General features: G+C 36.6%; 2 protein-coding genes across 3 annotated transcripts in view; one reads left to right on the top strand and one right to left on the bottom strand.

Moving 5' to 3' along the window:
- rnf13 (ring finger protein 13) overlaps positions 1 to 4,041 on the top strand; it is a 30,038-nt gene extending 25,997 nt beyond the window's left edge. Inside the window, exons 9-10 of the mRNA XM_084117312.1 lie at positions 889 to 969; positions 3,075 to 4,041. Coding sequence (XP_083973438.1) covers positions 889 to 969; positions 3,075 to 3,427 — 434 coding nt within the window. The 3' untranslated portion in view covers positions 3,428 to 4,041. The remainder of the gene's footprint in view (positions 1 to 888; positions 970 to 3,074) is intronic.
- A 1,144-nt stretch (positions 4,042 to 5,185) lies between these two features.
- Positions 5,186 to 14,101, bottom strand: pfn2b (profilin 2b). 2 transcript variants are annotated; one of them, XM_084117311.1, is made up of 3 exons: positions 13,762 to 14,101; positions 8,614 to 8,806; positions 5,186 to 6,987 (listed from the first exon to the last, which is right to left on the bottom strand). In XM_084117311.1, exons 1-3 carry the CDS (start codon positions 13,891 to 13,893, stop codon positions 6,890 to 6,892), a joined length of 423 nt encoding a protein of 140 aa, XP_083973437.1. In that variant the 5' UTR covers positions 13,894 to 14,101; the 3' UTR covers positions 5,186 to 6,889. The 2 variants fall into 2 exon arrangements, with proteins under 2 accessions (XP_083973437.1, XP_083973436.1); XM_084117310.1 differs by having other exon boundaries at positions 5,186 to 6,607.
- Positions 14,102 to 21,494: the final 7,393 nt, after the last annotated feature.

Genomic DNA, 21,494 nt, shown 5'->3' with positions numbered 1-21,494 from the left:
CTTCAACAAACCCCAAAGCAGTGAGCGCAAATAAAGCCTGCAGTGACGGATATAAGCTTACCCATATACGGTCACACACAGACATGCTGGTTAGAGAGACCGCGAGAAAATGTGTTCGTTTACTGCTTCTATAAACACCGGCCATCGGCAGAGCGGCTCCTTCATTGGTGGAAAGAAAAGAGAAAAAAGGCAGAGGAATTCACAGGGAGGGCAGGACAAATTCCTGGACTTATTGAGACTGGAATGTTTTCCTTGATCCAGGACACACAGGATCTGAAAGGAAACGCCGCGATCACAAGTGTGCAGATCAGAAACACATTTAGTCAAGATATTAATGTGAAATGAGGTAAAACGTCATTGCAATTTATTCATTACGGCTGTCAAAAATAAGCCGATAACTTTGATCCCGTCAGTGACGTGTTTGTCCCGCACGCCGGTGTAAGTGCGGGGAAAAGTGTAAATACTTGCGACTGACAGCTCTCATTCATCACTATATTACTATATACAACACAAAAATGATATATACTATATAACTATGTATATAAATGTGGCACTTGTTATATGAGTTTGTGATTTTTATTTTTAGTTAACTTAAATTAAAAAGCCTATAAAATGATGGCTTTCAAATTGAATGGCTATAATTACTCATTTCATCACTAGAAACTGAGAAAATAAAGATATCAGTAGCAGTTCTCTAAACTTCACTCGTAGAATGAAATATCAAATATATTAAAGCATACCGTCTTTGTTGTTTCTACATTAATATGGAGATTCGGTGTGAAAATGTGCATTACAGTATAAAATATTACACATTTTTATGTTGTGTTTTATTATAGAAAAATGTAAAAGATTAATATCTACAGTTAGCTGTCTCTTAATGTCTTCTAGGTGACTCCTATGATGTTTGTGCCATTTGTTTGGATGAGTATGAAGAGGGCGAGAAGCTTCGGGTCCTGCCCTGCTCACATGGTGAGTTTCTGCCGCTTGATCAGCTAATAATGCAGTTTGGGAAGGAGTTCACAGCCTAATATCAGCTAAAGGAATGTTCTGGATTCAATGCAAGTTCAGCTCGATCAACAGTGTCTGCTTTTTGTTTGTTTCTATGAATTATTAGTTAACTAAATCGATGAGTTGCCACAGAGCATTCGCTGAAAATGTGACTCAGGACATTCAAGTTCAGAATAATAATTCGAAAAACTCGTATATGAAATTTAATCAAAGTTATATATATACACACTACTTACGGTACACTGTAGGCTATATTCAGTTTTAAAGGGATTTTTCACCCTAAAATGAAGATTAAGTCATAATTTACTCACCCTGGTGTTGTTCTACTCTAATGCATTGGGCCGTTCTTTCTTTTACGGACCATAAAAGGAGAACTTTTAAATAATGTCCCATATAATGGCAGTGAATAGCGACCGGCGTCAAGTATTTTAATAAAGACGCAAAAGTACCACAGAATGATGCCATGCGACACTTATATTCCAAGTGTTCAGGGGGTTTATGATAGGGTTTGGTGAAAAACAAACCGAAATTTAATGTATTATTCAATGAAATTACTGATCTTGGCCGTTGGGCTTCTCTGCGGGACGTGCGCGTTCGTTGTTTCGATGAATATAGGGTAAGTTTTGTGAAATTAAGAATGCAAGCGTAAATTTAATTTGCATGCGCAAGAGAAGATTTTTAAAGGTGTAAATCACTTTTCAAGTGTAAGAAAACAATATTTGCAGCATTTGACTGTTATTCGTAAGTGTAATTCATGTATTGTGAAACTGCAGCTTCATGCTAACGCAAAATAAATAGGATCTGTATTCTTCTGACTTCCATTTTTCCGCGCTTACACTTTTGGCACGGTTTTTGCGCACAATTACGGCCAGAAGCACTGCAGGCCTGTGGACAGCAATCTGCAACCGAAAGCAACAGGGTCAGGAACTGCGAAACAACAGATTAATTGCGTAATTAATTGCGTTTGTGTAAAAAAATAAACTGTTGCAAATGTCTAAATGGCTTGCTGTGTGCATGGGGCAAAAGAGTTCACGAAATAACCCGATTTGTACAGTTGCGTCTTTCTTTTACCTGCGCTTCCAGTTTTGGCACGATTCTCTCACTCATTGAGTTTTGCAAGCGCGAAGAGGAGGGCGGGTCCACCTTCTTCATGTAGCCAATCACATGACTCTCAATTTACTCTTATCTGATTGGTTCAATAAACACGCCAGTCACCAGAACACATCTTTATCTTCATTTGGCTCAGAAACATTCTCGTTGCCGAAATGGTACTGGTCCAGAAAAACACACAAGTTGTAAGAAATCAAGACTAACAAATATGTGACATGAAATACAATGCCTAGAAATCCCCAAAAAGTATCCGTGTAGTTTCTTCATTGAGTCACATATCACCGGACAGGAACGTTTGTCTGATGACAGTTGACGGATGCGAACGCGATAACTTCTTGTCACAATGGATATATTCACCTCAGAAAAGATGATACATTGATTTCTCATAACGTGTGTTTTTCTGGGCGAGTCGGAGTGAACTCGAGCGCTAATAGAGTCTCAGTCGAGCACAGAAGACCAAGGTCAGGATTTTCATTAAATAATAATTACATTTTAATTTGTTTGAGGTATAATGGCATACTTATCATAAACCCCCAGAACACTTGTAATATACGTCTTGAGTTGCATGGGATCATTCGGTGATACTAATGCGTCAATGCTGGTCACTATTCACTGCCATTGAGTGCGAGCGGGACATTTTTAATAAAAATCTCCTTTTGTGGTCCGAAAAAGAAAGAAGGACGTTATTATACGGCATTAGAACAACACCAGGGTGAGTAAATTATGACTTAATTTTCATTTTAGGGAGAACTATCATTTAATTCAAATTACAGTAGTCAACATTTGAAGCGGATCAGAAAAGATCATCAAAGTTGTCCTGAGACGAGAACGGGTATTGTTCAAAACTCATGTACAACTTTGTTGAAAGGTTTTGATCCAGACTACTGTAGATATACATAATGTAGATCACGTTTGTCAGGATCTCTCGCACTAATTCTCTCTGCACCAATTATCAGCCTATCACTGCAAGTGTGTTGACCCGTGGCTGACCAAAACCAAGAAGACGTGTCCGGTGTGCAAGCAGAAAGTGGTGCCGTCTGACGGCGACTCCGAGTCCGAGTCCGACTCCGGGGACAGCGGAGGCGAGGAGAACGAAGCTTCGGAAAACACGCCCCTGCTGCGATCCTTGGCCTCCACCAGCGCCCATTCCTTCGGCACCATGTCCGGCTCGCCATCCCAGCGCGAAGTGGAGTCGTCGGACTACGACGAGCACAGCGACACCACCGACAGCGACGAGGAGGTCACCGTGGAAACGGTCGTCGTACAGCTGCAACAGGGGCGTCCCGACAACATGGAGGCCGACGCTTAAACGTTAGCCAATCACGACTCGGACTCTTAAGAGATTCCAATACGTTTCATCATCACTTACAATTTATCGTTCGGAGTTTAACATACAGCGATACTATACAGCGAAATTTTCTACAAATCACGATTCCCCCCCCTCCCCCACACACACACACCACCACCACCTTCAAAAGATCCTGCGAAATTTATCACGCACATTTTTGCCAACCTCCGCAGATGAGCGTCACCTCTGGGAATGTGATTTGTGCTTGCTGACAAAAACGCCAAACTCATCTCAGACGTGTATCCGATCGCGAACAACTGCATGTTTTATACGACACAATGAGACTTTATTATTGAACTTGTACTGACACTGATGTCACACTTTTAGTTTGATCATTAACAGTGGAGCCGTTCTAAATATCAGTCACTCGAAGTGTAGTCTAACATCATTCATGTACTGTACGTAGGAAGTAAGTTGGGTAAGTAGGAGTTGGAGGTTTTTGATTACCGTTTTGAACCGTTACCAATGTCTGTTTGCCTTTTAATGTTGCTTTACTGTAAATATATCTTTCTGCTCACCCTTGTTTATAAGTAGTCTATATTCATTTCTCTTCATGAATAAAATACTACACCTTTTGCTGTTTTCGTCTCAGTTTCTCATCCATCATTTTGTAAAGTGCCACATGGTTTTAAGATAATAATAATTTTAAAAAAGCTATATAAACATAAGTGGACCTATAAGGGGGAAATAGTTTAGTTTTTTTATAACGGTTTTACATTTTTGTGTGCAAAAAAAAAAAAAAGGTCCTCAGAGAAATGTTTCGTGCAATAAAACTTCTCATGAATAATTTCCATTTGTGTGCAATAAACCCTAATCGCATTTTAGCTTATGATCTCTTTTGTGTGTGTGTGAAAAATCTGATTTTAGTTTGGTAATTTACACTTTTCTGAATTCAGCTCCGCAGCTTATCCATATACACACACACAAAATGTCCAAAAGGCCATCTTGGTGAGTATTCACAAACACAGTCAGTTGTCAAGTGGACTAAACAGCTGAAAGAGAAAGCACACGTGTAACAATTGGATTTGTGCCGAATGTAAAGTGACAGCAGCCTAATAAACCTGACTCCGTATGTGTGCTTAATGTTAATCAAACAACAAAATACAAAGAGAAAAATCACTCACTGCTCTTGACTGGATAACTTTGTAGCTTTAATAAGAATCAGTGTATATTTAATTCATACTGTGAAGACTAAGCAGTGTTTTGTTTTTACATTTGATTATTACATTTTCTGTTGTTAAATAAAGCTAATGTAGGCCTACCTGAAACCCTAGACGTTAAAATGACACTATGTAATGCTACAGTAAAACTCTTCACTTTTAGAGGTTATAGGGATGCTTTCTTCTCACAAAAAGAATATTTTCAGTTTTTAATTATATTTGAATGTAATATAAATTTACTTTACACACTCAAAGCATCGTGCTGCCCTAATAGAAAGTTTCCAATTCTGTTTTAATGCAACAATCAACAGAAATGGGGGAAATGTGAAAATGATCAACCCTGACAAAAAAGCCCAACTTTTCCATTTTTGTGTGCAATATAGGACTTTTTTTGGTTTGTGCAATAAAACAACAAATTTGTTTTCCATTAACATTTTCCAATTTTTGTACAAAGCAAGCATATTTTAGTTTATTATCTACTTTAACTTTGAGAAAAACAGATTCCACATGAAAAGACCCCTTTAAAAATAACATGCAAGCAAAAGAAACAGACAAGTAATTTGGTTGGAATAGATTTATTTAATTTGTCTGTAAACAAGGTGGTGAGATTAATTTATGGCATTTCTTGGTTTATGCATATGAAATCAGACATGTCAGACTGTATCCAAGATGTATGAAAAAAAGTACAGGGAAACAAGAAATGAACTATAGTCAAGAGGTTTTGAACCTGTACAAATATCCCACAAGGCCAGAACTTCTGTAGATACTAAAAACCCCTGAACCAAGAACTGATAGAATCATTTGGGAAGCTGTCTGAATCAATAGCAACAGATTCGCTCTACATTATGGCACAGAATACACATTATGATTGGAGTGTTATACATTTGGACAGACATGACTCGAAGGCAATTTATCCCACAGTCATGACAATTCATTCATGGGTTAAATTCAATTCAAGTGTTGAAAGCTGGCAAAACAAGACCGAAGTCTTATCTGTGACCAGACGCTAGTGTTTTGTTGGTCAACGTAGTGTGTAAATAACCCAAGCAATGACGAAAATTGGTCCAAATGAAAGAATTCAAACTGTATACTCCAAGCGCTTACACCGGGATACCCACTGTCTCAAATGGCAGTCGTCTTGAAAATAAAAAATATATATATTACATAAGCTAGCAAAACAAGTGCAATGACGGAATGTCCATGAACATTCAATATGGGGTTGATGGGAGAAAATGCTACCTAAGCCCAAAAATTACTGCACTCGACAGACCGCCAACTATTTAAGAGCTTGACCTCCCACTTCATGCATGTTGGTGCGACAAAGGGAAAGAATATGAATCTGTCATTCAGGAAGTGTCGCATCTACAGGTTGAGTTGAGGCGTCAATGACGACAAACTTTGGGTTGAGGAAAACTTAAAGAAGTGGACATTTGTTAGCGCAGACGGCATATTTAATTTGGCGCTAATAAAAAATTGGTGTCAAATTAAAAACGCCGCCCATCCTGACTAAGGTCCATTCAAAGATATGCATACAGTCGACCTTTCCCAGATTTGATCTAGGAAAGGGAATTTGAGTTTAGCTCAAGCCCTTGGTAACAAACTAAACACCCAAAATGTTTTTGTTTCATGAATAAGCAGAAATGAGACGCTTACATTTTGTCTTAAATGCATCATGTTTAGCAATGGAACGTAGTTCCAAAATGGGAACGAACACAATAAATGGAAATATATGGGACGGGGTTATAACGTAATTGGGGAAAGGGTGGGTTTGGGTAGAACGAAAAGAAATTAGAGTTGAAAACAAATAAATGATTAAGCAAATCTCTCCTAGAAAAGAAAGGTTAGTGTTGGTAGGAATGAGCAGCTATAGGTGGGCAGGTGTCTTAATATCCAGATTTCCTCAGGTATTCAGCCATTTGAAACGCTTTCTTGTTGAGCAGCCCTCCATGGGTACCTTCCTTGCCCATGACTATAACCAATGCTGGAGTACACAGGAAAAAAAACAAGAACAAAAATCAACAAACTTGAGGGGCGGGGGAAAAAAAAGAAACAAATTTCCCAACTCAAAAAAGGGATGCAATTGTTGACACAAGATTCATTACCCTTCCTTGCCATTATGATGTCCAAAAACTTTAAATGCGTTTCAATGATGGGTGGGGGTGGGGGGGGGATAATCTTCACAGCTTATTTTGGGAATGTGGGTGACTTGGTTTTTTTCCCTCCCTAAATTTCACTACTTGATCAAGAAAAAAAAAGAAAGAAGCTAAAACCCTGAATCTCTCAAGTATTTTGCCATTGAATATGCCTTCTTATTCAAGCCGCCTCCGTGGACCCCTTCTTTGCCCATTACAAGAACCAAGACTGAAAGAGAAAGACAGAGAAAGGAAGTTAAGAGGACAGGGAAATCCCAGCCCCGGAGAAAAAAGCCAAACCAAGATCAACAAGCTGAGATAGGACAGAATAAAAAGCAGGGATCAAGATAACAGGCATGCAGAGTGAAAGATTGCAGGCTAGAGGAAATACCTGTATTTAGCTACAACTGGTAACACCTTTTAATTACTTTCATTAACATCTCCCAAATTCTGCGAGGTTTGTGGCACTGATCGTTTGAAAAATAAAGCTTTGTTCGAGGCACTTGAGGACCATCGGGAGTGAGAGAGAGTGAGAGTAAGAGTGAGAGAGAGAGAGAAAGAGTGAGAGAGAAAGAGTGAGAGAGAGAGAGAAAGAGTGAGGGAAAGAGTGAGAGAGAGAGAAAGAGTGAGGGAAAGAGTGAGAGAGAGAGAAAGAGTGAGGGAAAGAGTGAGAGAGAGAGAAAGAGTGAGAGAGAGAAAGAAAGAGTGAGAGAGAGAGAGAAAGAAAGAGTGAGAGAGAGAGAGAGAGAGAGAGAGAGAGAGAGAGAGAGAGAGAGAGAGAGAGAGAGAGAGAAAGAGAGAAAGAGTGAGAGAGAAAGAGTGAGAGAGAATAACTGAAGTAATGATTGATGACGGGCCGCTAAGTTATTCTTCAATTATTTTATTAATTTGATCAATTATTAAAAATCAATGTACTTCCGAGGTGGTAATATGGCATTACTTTATTATCAATTATCCCGCTTAGGCTATACCACGATCACCACATCTTAAGATTTACATGTTTTTATCTCTAAGTTTTTCATCCTTACAACACTTAAATGAAACTACTTCAATAAGTACTTTCTTGCACATCTTGGCCATTTTTATACTATCCTTTGGTGGTGAAGAAACTTCAACACCTTATTAATGTGAATCAAGAATTTCACAGCACTGTGATATAATGAAAGTTATTATAGTGTTACCATTTCGATTAGGTCTGATGGTCCAGTAATGACCAAACATTTATCTTATTATTCATTTGAACATTTAAATGCAAGCATGTGAAATCAAAATGCTTCAATCCAATGCAGGAAAGCAGGTTTAGTTCCCGTCCTCAATGCATGCCATGAGGTATATGAAAGATTGATTCATGAAGGAACATTTTATTTTCAGGAAACAGGAAATCCTTTCACATTTTAAAGTGCAAAAGACCCAAGAGGTGTGTGAGATTAACAGAAACGCATGCAAACGAGAGGGAATGTACCTCAACAGGTCTCAGACACTTCCTCAACACTTGAGCTCAAGTCTCGTGATCAACCGTGTGAAATGACTAGCTAGTCAATGAAATGCTACTTTTAGATTTGCTTTATTCCCCCAAACTCCTGCCGTTACTTTGCAACACCAAATTCTGAAGGCTTTAAATGGCATTTGTCTATTTTTAGCTCTTAAAACTATTTCAAAACTTTATTTTCACTTATTAAAAGAGCCCCACATATGAAATATAGTATTTGCAACAGTTAAAATGCATGATTTCATATTGAGGAAAGGTTGACATCTACATTGCTATATTATCCATCTACACTTGAAAAAAACAAACATACATAGAGGTTTTATGAATAAAAGGTAATTGTGAAAGAATATAAGGACGGACTACTACCTGTGGCAGCTTTACCGACAGTAATGTTGTATGTTGGCTCTCCTCCTTGACTCTTCGTCCTGATGTCCATCGTCCAGTCGCTGTCGACATGGAGACTGTCTCGGATGACCGAGCACTTCTTTGAACCTAAGGTCAGGCCGTGGGTGAAGAAACTTTCTCGGTCTTTCCCTACGAGGACGTCGATTTCTGTTGGCTGATATTAGAAAGAAAACAACACTATATTAATTGTGGAACTGCATCTTCTTGTCTAGTCTTTTACATTTTATAGTGGATTAATGATCAGCCAAATGCAAATCAACAAATGTAGGAAGGCAGGTAGATAAATATTGGAAAGATCCATGTAGATAATCAACTTTGCACTTGACATCAATGAATCATGAAGACTGTGTCAAAAGTTCATTATGCAGTTTTATACTAAAGCCTCTGTAAGTCAGTATGGTGGGCTGGTCAGCTAATGACACTCGCTGTTATTGTGCAACAGGCCAGGACACAATTGTTGACATCTGCCGGACAACTCAATTTAGATTTTATGAGGCGTCACATGTGTGAAATGCATGAAGCACAAAGTCATTTTTAAAACAAGCCGTTTTCTGTTGGTCAATGTGGTGAATTTGCGAAACCAATTCGAACTATGAACGAAATATGTGAGGGGAACCTTTTATCGCCCTCACACGAAACACTGAAGTTACTAGATTTTGCCCACAAAATTAGGGCTGAACAATTAACCGCAATAAAACCGCACGCGATTTGGCAAAGACTGCGATTATTTTATGCCAGTGGAGTGCGGCTGATCGGTAGTAAACACTGCTCCATCTGAACACCAGGGGGCGCTCTCACGCAAACACGATAAATATGCCGTGCCACGTTATAAAGTGAATTTGGAGTAAATGCATGTTATTAAATGTTGTCTGTTTTTGGATAAGAGGTTCATAAATGTTTGTCATGTTTTGGAAAGATGTTTGACGCGTGTTGCTTTTTCAAATGCACGTTATAAGTGACTCAAACTCACAGTGCTTTCAGATGGAGCAGCGTTTACAGAGCCGTACATCAATGACAAGTTGCGCAAAAAAATAAAATAAAAAATAATCGCAACCTTTGCGATTTTAAAATCGCGATAAGCCATCTCGATTTAAGTGCGATTACATGTAAAGTGCGATTAATCGTTCAGCCCTACACAAAATTGTACAGATTTGCGCAAAACTTTTGCGATATTTTCTAAATGTCGCTAAAAAATGATTGCGAAATGACAGACTTTCCATTAACCGATGTTTTTTCCTCTCGCGAAAAGTCACTCCAAAAATCAAGCCAGCGGATGCTAGTAGGTTTACGTATATCGCAGCCACCGCACTATCCATTATCTTTAATGGAAGGAGACGTAGGCGTGTGTACAAAGCATTATTGGCAAGTAAAGCCCCTTATACTTGTGTTGTGAGCGGCTCATATGAGGTGTTTATCTGCTTCAAGGTCTTGATAAACTGTGGCATTTCTTTGTTTTGAATCCAGTATTCCCATGGTACTTTTGTCTTTTATGAGTTCAATGAAGAACTCGGTCTCGTCTTCTGTCCAAACACACCGCGTCGTCTTTAAAGAATGATCAACTGTTACGTACGTCCGGTGACCTGTAAATGCTAAAAAACTGTTTCCATTGCAGTTTTGCGAAATATTTCTTTTTCGAATTGCCTGAAAAACCACCTCATGCGAGCGCAAAAACTCTTTTGTGATATATGGGAGTTTTTGCGAAATTGAGACACAGCTAATATGTACCTCATATTAACTCTTTCCCCGCCATTGATGGAATTTTCCGGGCAATCCGTGTTTTCACTGTTATACTGTAGGCGGCGCTATTACGCATCTTCTGAAAGAGCACTGAATCTCCTGATCAAAATGTTGCTTTTTTATGAAACTTACCAACATTCAAGTGTTGATTAAAAGAAAAGAATGCATGAAGCTAGAATAAAACAGGTTTTTTGTTTAAAAGCAGAGGCTTTGTTCTTTCTTTTGATATCGCATGTTCAGATATTCATACAACAAAATATTCTGGGGGCCATGAAATTGTGAAAAGCTTAAATGCTGGCACTGACTGGCAACCTTCCTCAAAAACGCTGACGGGGAAAGAGTTACGGTGCGTTCACATTAGCAAGATTATGCGGATTCCCAATCACGTGGATTCCTTTTAAAATGACTTGATTTTGACCTTGAAAACTTTCTGAACACCCGTTTATGTGACCGCACCTTCGCTTAACTAGTCATGCAGACAAACCCAACAGCTAGTCAATTTTGACTATTGGTCGTCCAACAAATGACAAACTATGACTAAATATGCTCTATTTTGATCTTTAATTTTGGATAGACGTTTATTTCTAGAGTTCTCTGAACATTTAAAAGGATATTTCTGGAGTGTGATGAAAGCGCAGCTGAACGGAGGTTATTTGTTCCTTAAAAGGAACTTCTACTCGACAAATCTGGGAAAAATTCTGCCTAACCCTCAAACTGGAATGCATTAATCACATTAAACATTGGTTTTATGTGTCAAATGCTGACAGATCAAGTCTGAACGTGCAGTTCTCTTATTGGTTTCATTGTCGTTCGCTCATCACACATCAAAGCAGCTTTGTTTTTGTTCTGGCTCACTACGAATCTACCGAGCCTTTTTCCCCGAGGCCAAACCACTAAAAGCAGCTACTCTTCGGTGAGAATCAGCCAGCTGATGTTATTTCCAGTAGGTTCGGAAGCGCTGGTATGGCAGTAGACACAGTCTCGACTAACTTTAACTTTAAGAAGCCTTTTTAAACTCATATTTGGCCAGCAACACAGGAAACTAAGAGGCAAAACCCACTCCGAATGCCATTCCCAACCCGCGTGACTGCCTGAGGCCGTCAAGCTCTAACGGAAGAAGTCGTACAGGTTTGGAGCAACATGAGGTGACTCAATTTCGGGATGGAGACGCCTTACAATCACAACTTGATTCATTTGAGCCTCAGAAACTTTCACCTTACTGAATTATTATGAAGGAAGAAAGATAAAATTAGGCATACAACTTTTCCAATCTCATTCCATAGTGAAAACCCATTAAATACTGTCAGTTAAGGATTCCTTCACCTTATAACCATTGAATTCCCATGACTTTTCCAGTCTTTGAAGTTTTTTTTTTTTTTCTTCATCTTGACAGTTCTTGTTAGAATTACTCTCACCAAGAGCAATTTCTAGCGGAAGAAATGTTAAAATTCACTAACATTTCCAGGTATTCAATGACCACAGGAACCCTGCAAAAGTCTTTACGCCAAACATCACATGAACAAATGGGAAAACAGGTCTGGTCACATCCGCTTGTCAGAGAAAGTGTTAACAGCTACTTAGGAAATGGCGGCGATATAAATGGACTTTTAAGGTAATCAGCCAGCCTAGCTCGTTCTTTTTATTATTGCCATTTCATTCCATACCCAGATAGCACAGGTACATCAGTAAGATGTCTGATAAAGATCTGTTAATCTGGAAAGCATATGCTGTGTAAAAACACCTGTTAAACATCTTAGAAAAAACTGTGTTTTACAAATGTTAAACATCTTAAAGACATCTTCTAAATGTCTATGATATGACATCTTACAATAGGAAATGTCCTATTGCAGATGAGCAAACACTCATAGGCCTACATCTTGCAGATGTAAATGCAGACATCAAATAGACATCTCCGAGATGTACTTGTGCTATCAGGGTATTAATATCCGAATATTAATGATAAGAAGAAAAATAAAACTTTTAGATATCAATATGCATACGCGACAGACATCGGTTATGATCATCTTTGGTAGCTCATTTGACGGCATCTGGAGTAAAACAGCTCTATTAAAATTTAATGAAGCCCGCAAAAGACCTGAATCTGAAACGATGTAACCTGTTTCACAGAATACACAATAAATGTCAAGAATGTGTGTGTATATATGTATGTATGTATGTATATGTTATTGCATAGTATAGTTCACCCAAAATGAAAATTAGCCCATGTTATCAATCATTCAATCACCACATGTTGTTCCAAACCTGTATGACTGGCTTTCTTCTGTGGAAGATAAAAGATGTTATTCTGATAAATTTGTGTAGTATCCATTCAATGAAAGTCAATGTCCACCTAAACTATTTGGTTACCAACATTCTACAAACTATATTATAATGAATTGTGCAGAAGAAAGCAAGCCTTACATGTCTGGAACGGCATGAGAGTAAGACATTGATTTAAAAGATTTATTTTTTATTTTTGGGCGATCCCTTTAACCTGTTAACCAATGTAAAACGAATGTTTTACATATTTTAACCTTATAAGCAGCCACTGAATGCGGTCCATTAAGCTGGGGAAAGCACAAGACGGTGTGTAAATAAGCCTGTTATTAGATGAATTAACACCCGTTTATTGGGCGCCATCTTGGACTGGCAGGTACTGCGAGGATCCCGGATTCACGAAGGACTTTACGCACATTCCGCGGCTGAATGACCCGTGTGTTCCCGTACACAAGTGCATGAACGCAGTCTGGTGATCTTAGGAGCTGATCGGCCTGTTTGCACTAACAACACCTCCCTCTTTATGACTGAAAAACGTATTTCTTTAACTTTAAACCGCCTCAACCTGAACTTCTAACGCGCGACACTCGGTTTTTACCGTCACGACGTCCAATATTTCGCGTTTTTTCGACGAATACATCCATTTAACCTCGATGATATAGTGACCGGATTTAGCCTAAATAAAAAAAAAAAAAAAACATACACAAAAAACCCTCATACTTAGTGAAAAATTATCTCCAAATTAAACATCTGGTGTTCAATTTGCTTTTGTCCAGCCAGTGTTAGCTTTCATCCCCACTCAAGCTGATCAGGCCCTGGATTTCTAACAAACGGTTTATTTCGGCGCGTTTTTAAACAATCTCGTTTAAATCGCACGTTATTCCACGCGATGTAACGTAAAATAAACCGCGTCTGATGCGTAACGTTATTAAATTAAGCGGTATTTCTGCGCTTTAGCTCCAGCTAAGCAGTTTAGAGGCACGTTGCGAGTCCTGTCTGGGGAGGCAGACTGAAACACAGCCACAGTTCTCAGTCAATGACTAACGTTACATATGCAGCAGAAAGAGAGCTGTTGTGTTAATAACACTTATTTACCGTGATGTTTATGAACGTCCCCCCCTGCTGCGCTGCCCACACGTATTTTGAGTCTGAGTTGCACCCAACAATGGCGGAGTCCTGGCAGCTGCCATCCGCCATCAGGTTTTCCACGTAGCTCTGCCACGACATGTTCGCCTTCTGGTTTCAAACGCTCCCACACGAAACTTGCTCTGAAAAGACGGGACTGACAGTCTTTTGCGGTTACCGTATATTTGTGAGAGAGAGAGAGAGTCCCGTCCTGTCCTGCACGCCCCCTTCTCTAATGTGAGTTTGAGCAGTGAAGAGTCCCGGCTGTACGGCACTCTGGGTGTAGTCCCTCACATATCCCTCCGCGTAGGCTCGCTTAGACTGCGGTCCAGTAGGACAAAGCCATGTGCGCGGATTGATACACTTTCTGATTGGACGAATGTGTGTTCAGAAGGCACGTTGTGTATGAGAAAGTTAGTTAATGTGTGTGTAATATATTATTTAAATACAGTAACATGATGCTTGGACTAGGCTACTACTTATAAAGTCACCATGAAATCAAAACTGTAGATTCTTATTTATTTATATATATATATATATATATATATATATATATATATATATATATATATATATATATATATATATATAAATATTGCAGTATTTATTATAAATGTTTCATCCGTGCACATCGTTATTTTTATTTTTTAATTCATGTGTCCCTGTAGTCTTTAATCAAAATAGACCCGTTTTCACATTTTCAGGGTTCTCAGAAGCGGAAGTCGTCATAGTTGTGTTAAACTTCTATGAGAGACTACATAAAAAAAAAATATATATATATATATGTGTGTGTGTGTGTGTGTGTGTTCCCATTTGCTTAATTAGCCAAATAAAACTCCACAATAGTGTTTTCACAACTTAAAAAAATAAATAATAATAATAACATACAGAGATTATGATTGATAATGGCAGCCGGAAGAGAAAAATATGTACATTTTACCGTCACTCCCACAGCCGCTAACCGCTAACACTCACAGCAGCGTTAACTAGTTTTTTTAATTAGATAAAAATGTAAAATAATACAAACTATAGTGTTATAAAGGTACAAACAATTTTAATTTTTTTAAAAAAAATATAGGAAACTTCGCAGGATTTACATGCTGATGACCGTTAAAACGCGTCATCACAGTCTGTGAAAATGCCCCATAACTTTCCCTCCCTCATGATAATTGTTGTTAATGTATTTTATTATTATTATAATTATTATTATTATTTTTAAAGTATTTTTAAAAAAAAATATCCTCTTGCAACTACTGGCACGAGAGCGGGACAACTCACACGAGATCGATCAGTGGTCCCTCCCTACATTTATACTTGTTCGCGAAGAATTTTCACTCGTATGTACACGTCACAATAGGGAAGAAAATACTATCAACTTATGTTTCATGCCTAATTTAATTTTATTACAGTTGACAGTAAACCTAGCTTGCCTTTTTATTACCTTTTCGGGTCTTTTCCTTCAAACAGTTTTGTTTACAGAGCTCCTCAGCCAGCGCCCTGTCCTCGTGACCGCGGTGATTCAGCAGAGGCACGCCTCGCCGAGTCACTACTGATATTTAGCGTGAAATCAAGACATATGAGCTTCAATCTGAGTTGCAACAGAGCTGGGGAATAAATCTGGTTATGATGGATGGAACACATATGTATAGTGGAAGAGATTTTATTAACAGTCGAGTTCATTAACATCATTTCTCACTGGCTCTACATCTTTGTAATATCAAAGACTGACAAGTAAAGCTTATGAAACGTGAAAAAACAGAATTCGCCTGAAATGTTGTCACAAATATAATGGCCTCTTACGACCTCTTGCGAACGAATCCTGTAACGACACAATTAGTCAGAGTCCGTTTTATGGACCTACATTTTATTTTAATTATATTTTTAGTACGCCCTATAGTAGATGGAGCTGCTTATGTTTATTATTATTTTTTTAATTGTCTTAATTTCATATTTGCATCGGTCTGTTATTGCCTGGGACAAAGTAGAGATTATTAAAGCAGCGATTCAAATGCAGTATAATTTCCCAGAGGCTTGAACACATGCATAAGCAAATATTTATATACAAAGTAGCTGATATTTTCCATAAAGGGCTATGTGTGTCATTCTTTTTAACAAAGCCTCTTCTGAAAAAAGCTAAACGTTGGTGCACTGCTGGTAGATTATTTACACATTGTAGTCGTTTACTGATTACAAATTACACAAAAAATTGTAGTTAGTAATGGGATCTAGATCACTCATTTCTGTATACTTTTAGATTACTTTTGACCTAACTCATTTATCCAATTGATTTGAATAGATAAACTTGTGCCATATAAAATACAAAGAGAAAATATATATAGGCCTATATATATTCCATTCTTTGTTATCAACAATATTAAACATTACCGTACTATCATTACAGACTGGGGTTCGTGATGGAACTGCAGAGGGTTTGTGAGTTTAATGAAAATCTATTAAGTAATTAAATCATAAACATTAAAATAAATAATTTTAAAATAAAAAACAATCAAAATAAAACATTTACTAAAAAAAAATATATATATTTGTTTACCTGCATGTCACGTGACCATTAACCGCCATCAGAGAACCGCGAACTTCGTTTTTATTAGTATTTATTATTATTATTGACCTAACTTATTAGCTTGAAATCTCTGGGGTTTCTTCAAGTAAATATATTGTTGCTGACAGAAAAGTTGGGGAATCCCTTGCGTTGCATGTTAATATAAAATTATGTTTTGAAGATTTTAATGTGTTTGAAAGACAATCTCCTCCCAAAGACATGTAGGCCTAATATATGGTTAAATGACTCACTGAGAGATAATTCAAATAATAATTAAATATCTAAATATCTGAATATCTAGTATAGCTGACTAGATATTCAATGTTGAGAAAACACTTGTTAAAAGTGAAATGATTTCTGTAAATCCAGTGATCAAATGCTGTGGGTCTCAGTTTTCAGTGATAGTCACATGAACAGTGTCTGATGGTGTGTGTGTGTGTGTGTGTGTGTGTGTGATTCCACAAACCTGTAAAACCTTCTGAACGGATATAAGCAGTGAAGAAAGGAACATTTAAAATATAAAATAGAAGTAGTTTTGAATTATGAATAATTGACTGCCATTGTGAAAATAACATGTAGCCTAATCAATAAAAAATTAACTGTAGTCTGATTAGGAGTATTTTAAAATGTAATATAATTTAATTACAAGTTAGTTAGTTGACATGTAGTTGCAAAGTTACTCACAGTCAACAGAATGCTCTAAAGGGACCATAAAATACAGTGTATCCACGATTTCTCAAACACAAAGTGATGCTCAGTTGTATCTGCGCTAGCGACCTCTTGTGAATGAAGCTGGCATAACTACATGAAATGTGCAGATTAGCAACAGTAAAATCATATATGATCTATGTTGAGAGATTTCAGAGTTATTGCCAAGACATGTTATAACAGGTGTTTCACTGATTTACATTTTGTGACAACAGTCACCATTAAACCAGTGTTATGGGTTTCAGCTCATTAATAGAGCAACAATATAATATCAAATATAAAAAAGTTTTCAAAAAAAAAAAAAACATTATTTTGAACAACAATTTGTACATTTTAATAATTAATAAGTAACATAATAACATTCAAAACATTCAAATTCCCTTGTATTGAAACTGTAGTTCAAGTGTTCCTTCAATATTATCTTGTTGAGTTTATTTGTCAGTGGGATTGGATTTAACAGCGACAACAAAAATATGATGATCTTGTAATTTTAGTTTGGAAAATATAATTCACAAATACAATCTATTTCAAAACAGCTTTGAATTAGACTAAGTGTTTTAAACTATTAACTAAATTTAAGGTTAACTGGAAATTGTATAGTTACTGAGAGTTTTAGTTTAAACATTGTTACAGTGCTAAAAGTTTGTGAACCCCTTGCAGAATCTGTGAAAATGTGAATAATTTGAACAAAATAAAAGGGATCATACAAAATGCATGTTATTTTTTATTTAGTACTGTTCTGAATAAGATATTTTAAATGTATATAGTTTTTACATATAGTCCACAAGACAAAACATTTATAAAAATGTATTATAATTTTGAAATGAATTATAAAAATCTTCAGTTTTCCAGCATCTTTTGCATATTTGAACCCTTTCCAGCCGTGACTGTGTGATTTTGAGATCCATCTTCAGTCACTGATGCTCCAGGTGGGAACAAGATGCATTAAGAGCCGGGGGTGAAAACTTTTGAACAGGACGAAGATGTCCGAATTTTTCTTACTTTGTTTAAATATATATTTTTTCATTTAGTATACGGCCCTTTGGAAGCAACAGAAGATACTTGATATCCCGGAAGACATCCCGGAAGACATCCCGGAAGACAAATTGAGTACAATTTACATTGATCTTCAAATGCAAAAAGTTTTCACCCCTCGGCTTTTGGCTACTGGAAAGGGTTCATATATGCAAAAGATGCTGGAAAACTGAAGAATTTCCAGGTAACGACACACAGTATTGAGAATCAAGGGTTCATAAACGTATAAACGGGGTAATTTTTATATAAATTCAGCTATCTTTTTGTCTTGTGGACTATTTGTAAACATCTTTTATGTAAAATATCTTATTCAGGACAGTACTAAATGAAAAATAACATGCATTTTGTATGATCCCTTTTATTTTGTTAAAACTATACACATTTTCACAGACTCTGCAAGGGGTTCACAAACTTTCAAGCAGCACTGTATATATATATATATATATTGTGTTTTACTGCTGATCCTGTTTTCCGTGCATTTGAAAGTCCAGACTTGGAATCGAGTTGTGACTTTACAGGAAAGGAAAACCCCCTTATAAAAATCCTGTTATTTTTGTAGATTTGTAAAACTAACCTGCAAGCGAAACACTATCATCAAAAGAGATTTGAGACTTGGCCTTGAAAGCTGTGAAATTTGACTTGGACTCCTCAAAAACCACGTCTGGTTTCAGTAGATGTACAGGATGTTCACTTTCCATGTACAACCACAGAACTTTGGCCTAAAACTAACCAAACACTCTCATCACCTTTGAAAAAAAAACTCCCTGACACAAGTCAAAAACCCCGACACTGTCATCCAGATTTAACTCAGTTGAACTCAGAGCGCCAGAATGAACAAGCCTGTTGTCACACTGAAGAAATTATCAATAAGTTATGACAAGTGATCAATTCATCAAAATTTGATCAAAATTGAATTTTGTTTTGACAACTTTTTTTGTTATACAAGATTCAACTCATTTTTTAAAGTCATGTAATTTAAGTTGAAATGACTCAAACATCTAAGTTGAGTAAGGGCGAGGCGGTTGTTATAGCGAATAACAACCCTGACAGGCTGAACTGGACCCTGACACGAAGCGTAGGGGCCTATTCACTATAACAACCGCCTCGCTATACATTATCCCGCTTATTACATGGCTACCTACAAAATAAATCAATAATTTGACACAAAATATTGATTTAAAAAGGAGTTTATTGATTTAAAAACGATTGTATTGCTTCCGCTAAAGAAAATAGTCCGTTCCGCGTCCATAGCAACGCTCTGTTTTTCATGGCAACGGTGTGTTATACTTCGCAGCGGTATGATCTGTTATCAAGAAATAACAGACCGCCTTCTACATTGGAATTCAACCAAGCCATAATAATGGTAGGCTACTTAAAAATTTAAGACAGCAACTTTTTTTTTTTTTTTTTCACAGTGAATAAAACAACTTCCCATTAAGATTTTAAATATATTGAGAAAAATTCCCTTGCTTCAAACCTTTTTTTTTTTTTTTTTTTTTTTTCATATCTCGGAAAAGCTGTATGAACCGGACGAGACCGCAGTGCAGACAAAGACAGTCTGTATGTCTGGACGTGACAAATAGCACCTGCTTCAGACGCTCGACTCAAAGCCCTCGTGTGGCAAAATGCAAACTGGTTTGAGAACTTGGTCAGCCAGCTAAAACAACAAGCGTGTCCCGTTCACCGCGGGACGGAGGCAGAGACAATAAACAGTCACATGTTGTGTAACTTCTGAGTGACACCAAATTCCCAAGCAACTTTTGTTGATATTTTGTAACTTTTATAAACATGAGGATTCACCGTTAAATCAACTATTTACTCTAGAAAGGAGTTTTTAGAAAGCTATACATCTGTGTCTTCTCATGTAAAAAAAGCTTGTCAAGTGTTTCTTTCAGTGTGTCGCTCACTTTTCACTGGTGTTTGCATCGGGGAGCGGAGAGGATGGTCAAACTCAAAGGCAAAACAAACACAGCCTCCTCTGCTTATTGGAATAGACTCATGCCTAAAATAATGAGCTGAACTAATAAACAAACTCCAGCAAATATGTTTCTGTCTGCACTCTGCATTCCTTCTCGCCCCCTGCGTGAACTTTTCCCCAAAGGCGAAACAAAGAAGAAGTTGTATTTCGTAACATGATTTAAATGCTTGAAGAATGACTGGGCAAAAATAAATAAATCTGTAGTTACGCATTAATTAAAACAAGATGGAATAACATCAGTTAATAGCCTACATTTGCATTCTTTTTTTTTTTGGAAATCATGTCCTCAGGTCTGCAATGGCTACTTCAATGTCTATTAAAAGTGAAGTAATAAAACAATTATTTATGTTTTCAGCAGAACTAACGGAAAACCTATTTTGGTGGTGTCCTGTCTGGCTTTCCAAATTTACATAAACCACCTAAATCCCCCTGTGCATGACTCAGAATTTATACAACAAAAATAAATGACCCTGTTTACAGAAAAAAGGCAGAAATGTAAGATATGTAAATAGCAAAACAACCAAAATATTGAAATATAATATAATTTTAAATATACATTTAAAATACGTAACGTAATATAATATAAATTATATTATGTTACATTACATTACACTATATTATATTATATTAGGCATATTATATTTGCAGTGCAGATTTTAAACACTGTACACAGAACGATAATTATTATATTGTATTGCATTGTATTATATTATATTTGTGCAGATTTTAAAAACTGCTAATTATTATATTATATTGTATATTATAATATTTGCAGTGCATATTTGAAACAACACTAATTATTATATTATATTATATTATATTATATTATATTATATTATATTATATTATATTATATTATATTATATTATATTTTCAGTACAGATTTTAAACGTTCACAGAACAATAATTGTTATATTATATTATATTGTATTATTGTATTGTATTGTATTATATTATATTATATTGTATTATATTATTATATTTGTGCAGATTTTAACAAACTGCTAATTATTATATTATATTATATTATATTATATTATATTATAATATTTGCTGTGCATATTTGAAACACTGTTCACAGAACACTAATTATTATATTATATTATATTATATTATATTATATTATATTATATTATATTATATTATATTCACAGGTCAGTAGTGTAAATGCACGCAGATGAAGGAGATTAAGTATAATAGTGTTTAATGCCAAAACTCAGGAGATCAGACACAACGCAACATTGATGAGAACGGACAGAATGAGGGAGAACACAGGGTATAAATAGAGGAAACAAAGGGAACTAATAAGCTAATTAATGAGACAACAGGTGAATATAATGACTAATCAACAACACAGAGAAACTAGGTAACAGGGAAACAATAAAACAGCATACGTTACAAATATATTTTATTATGTTTTGT

This window comes from Abramis brama (assembly GCF_963993115.1).
Source record: "Abramis brama genome assembly, chromosome: 6".
Classification (NCBI taxonomy): domain Eukaryota; kingdom Metazoa; phylum Chordata; class Actinopteri; order Cypriniformes; family Leuciscidae; genus Abramis; species Abramis brama.
The sequence above is the reverse complement of the archived record's forward strand: the minus strand, read 5'-3'. Positions and strand labels throughout refer to the sequence as shown.

Coding starts and splice junctions, on each gene's coding strand:
- pfn2b (XM_084117311.1), bottom strand. CDS start 13,893: ATGTCGTGGCAGAGCTACGTGGAAAACCTGATGGCGGATGGCAGCTGC. Junction 8,807..13,761: donor GGACGTTCATAAACATCACG/GTAAATAAGTGT, acceptor TTCTAATATCAG/CCAACAGAAATCGACGTCCT. Junction 6,988..8,613: donor TGTCGGTAAAGCTGCCACAG/GTAGTAGTCCGT, acceptor TTTCTCTTTCAG/TCTTGGTTCTTGTAATGGGC.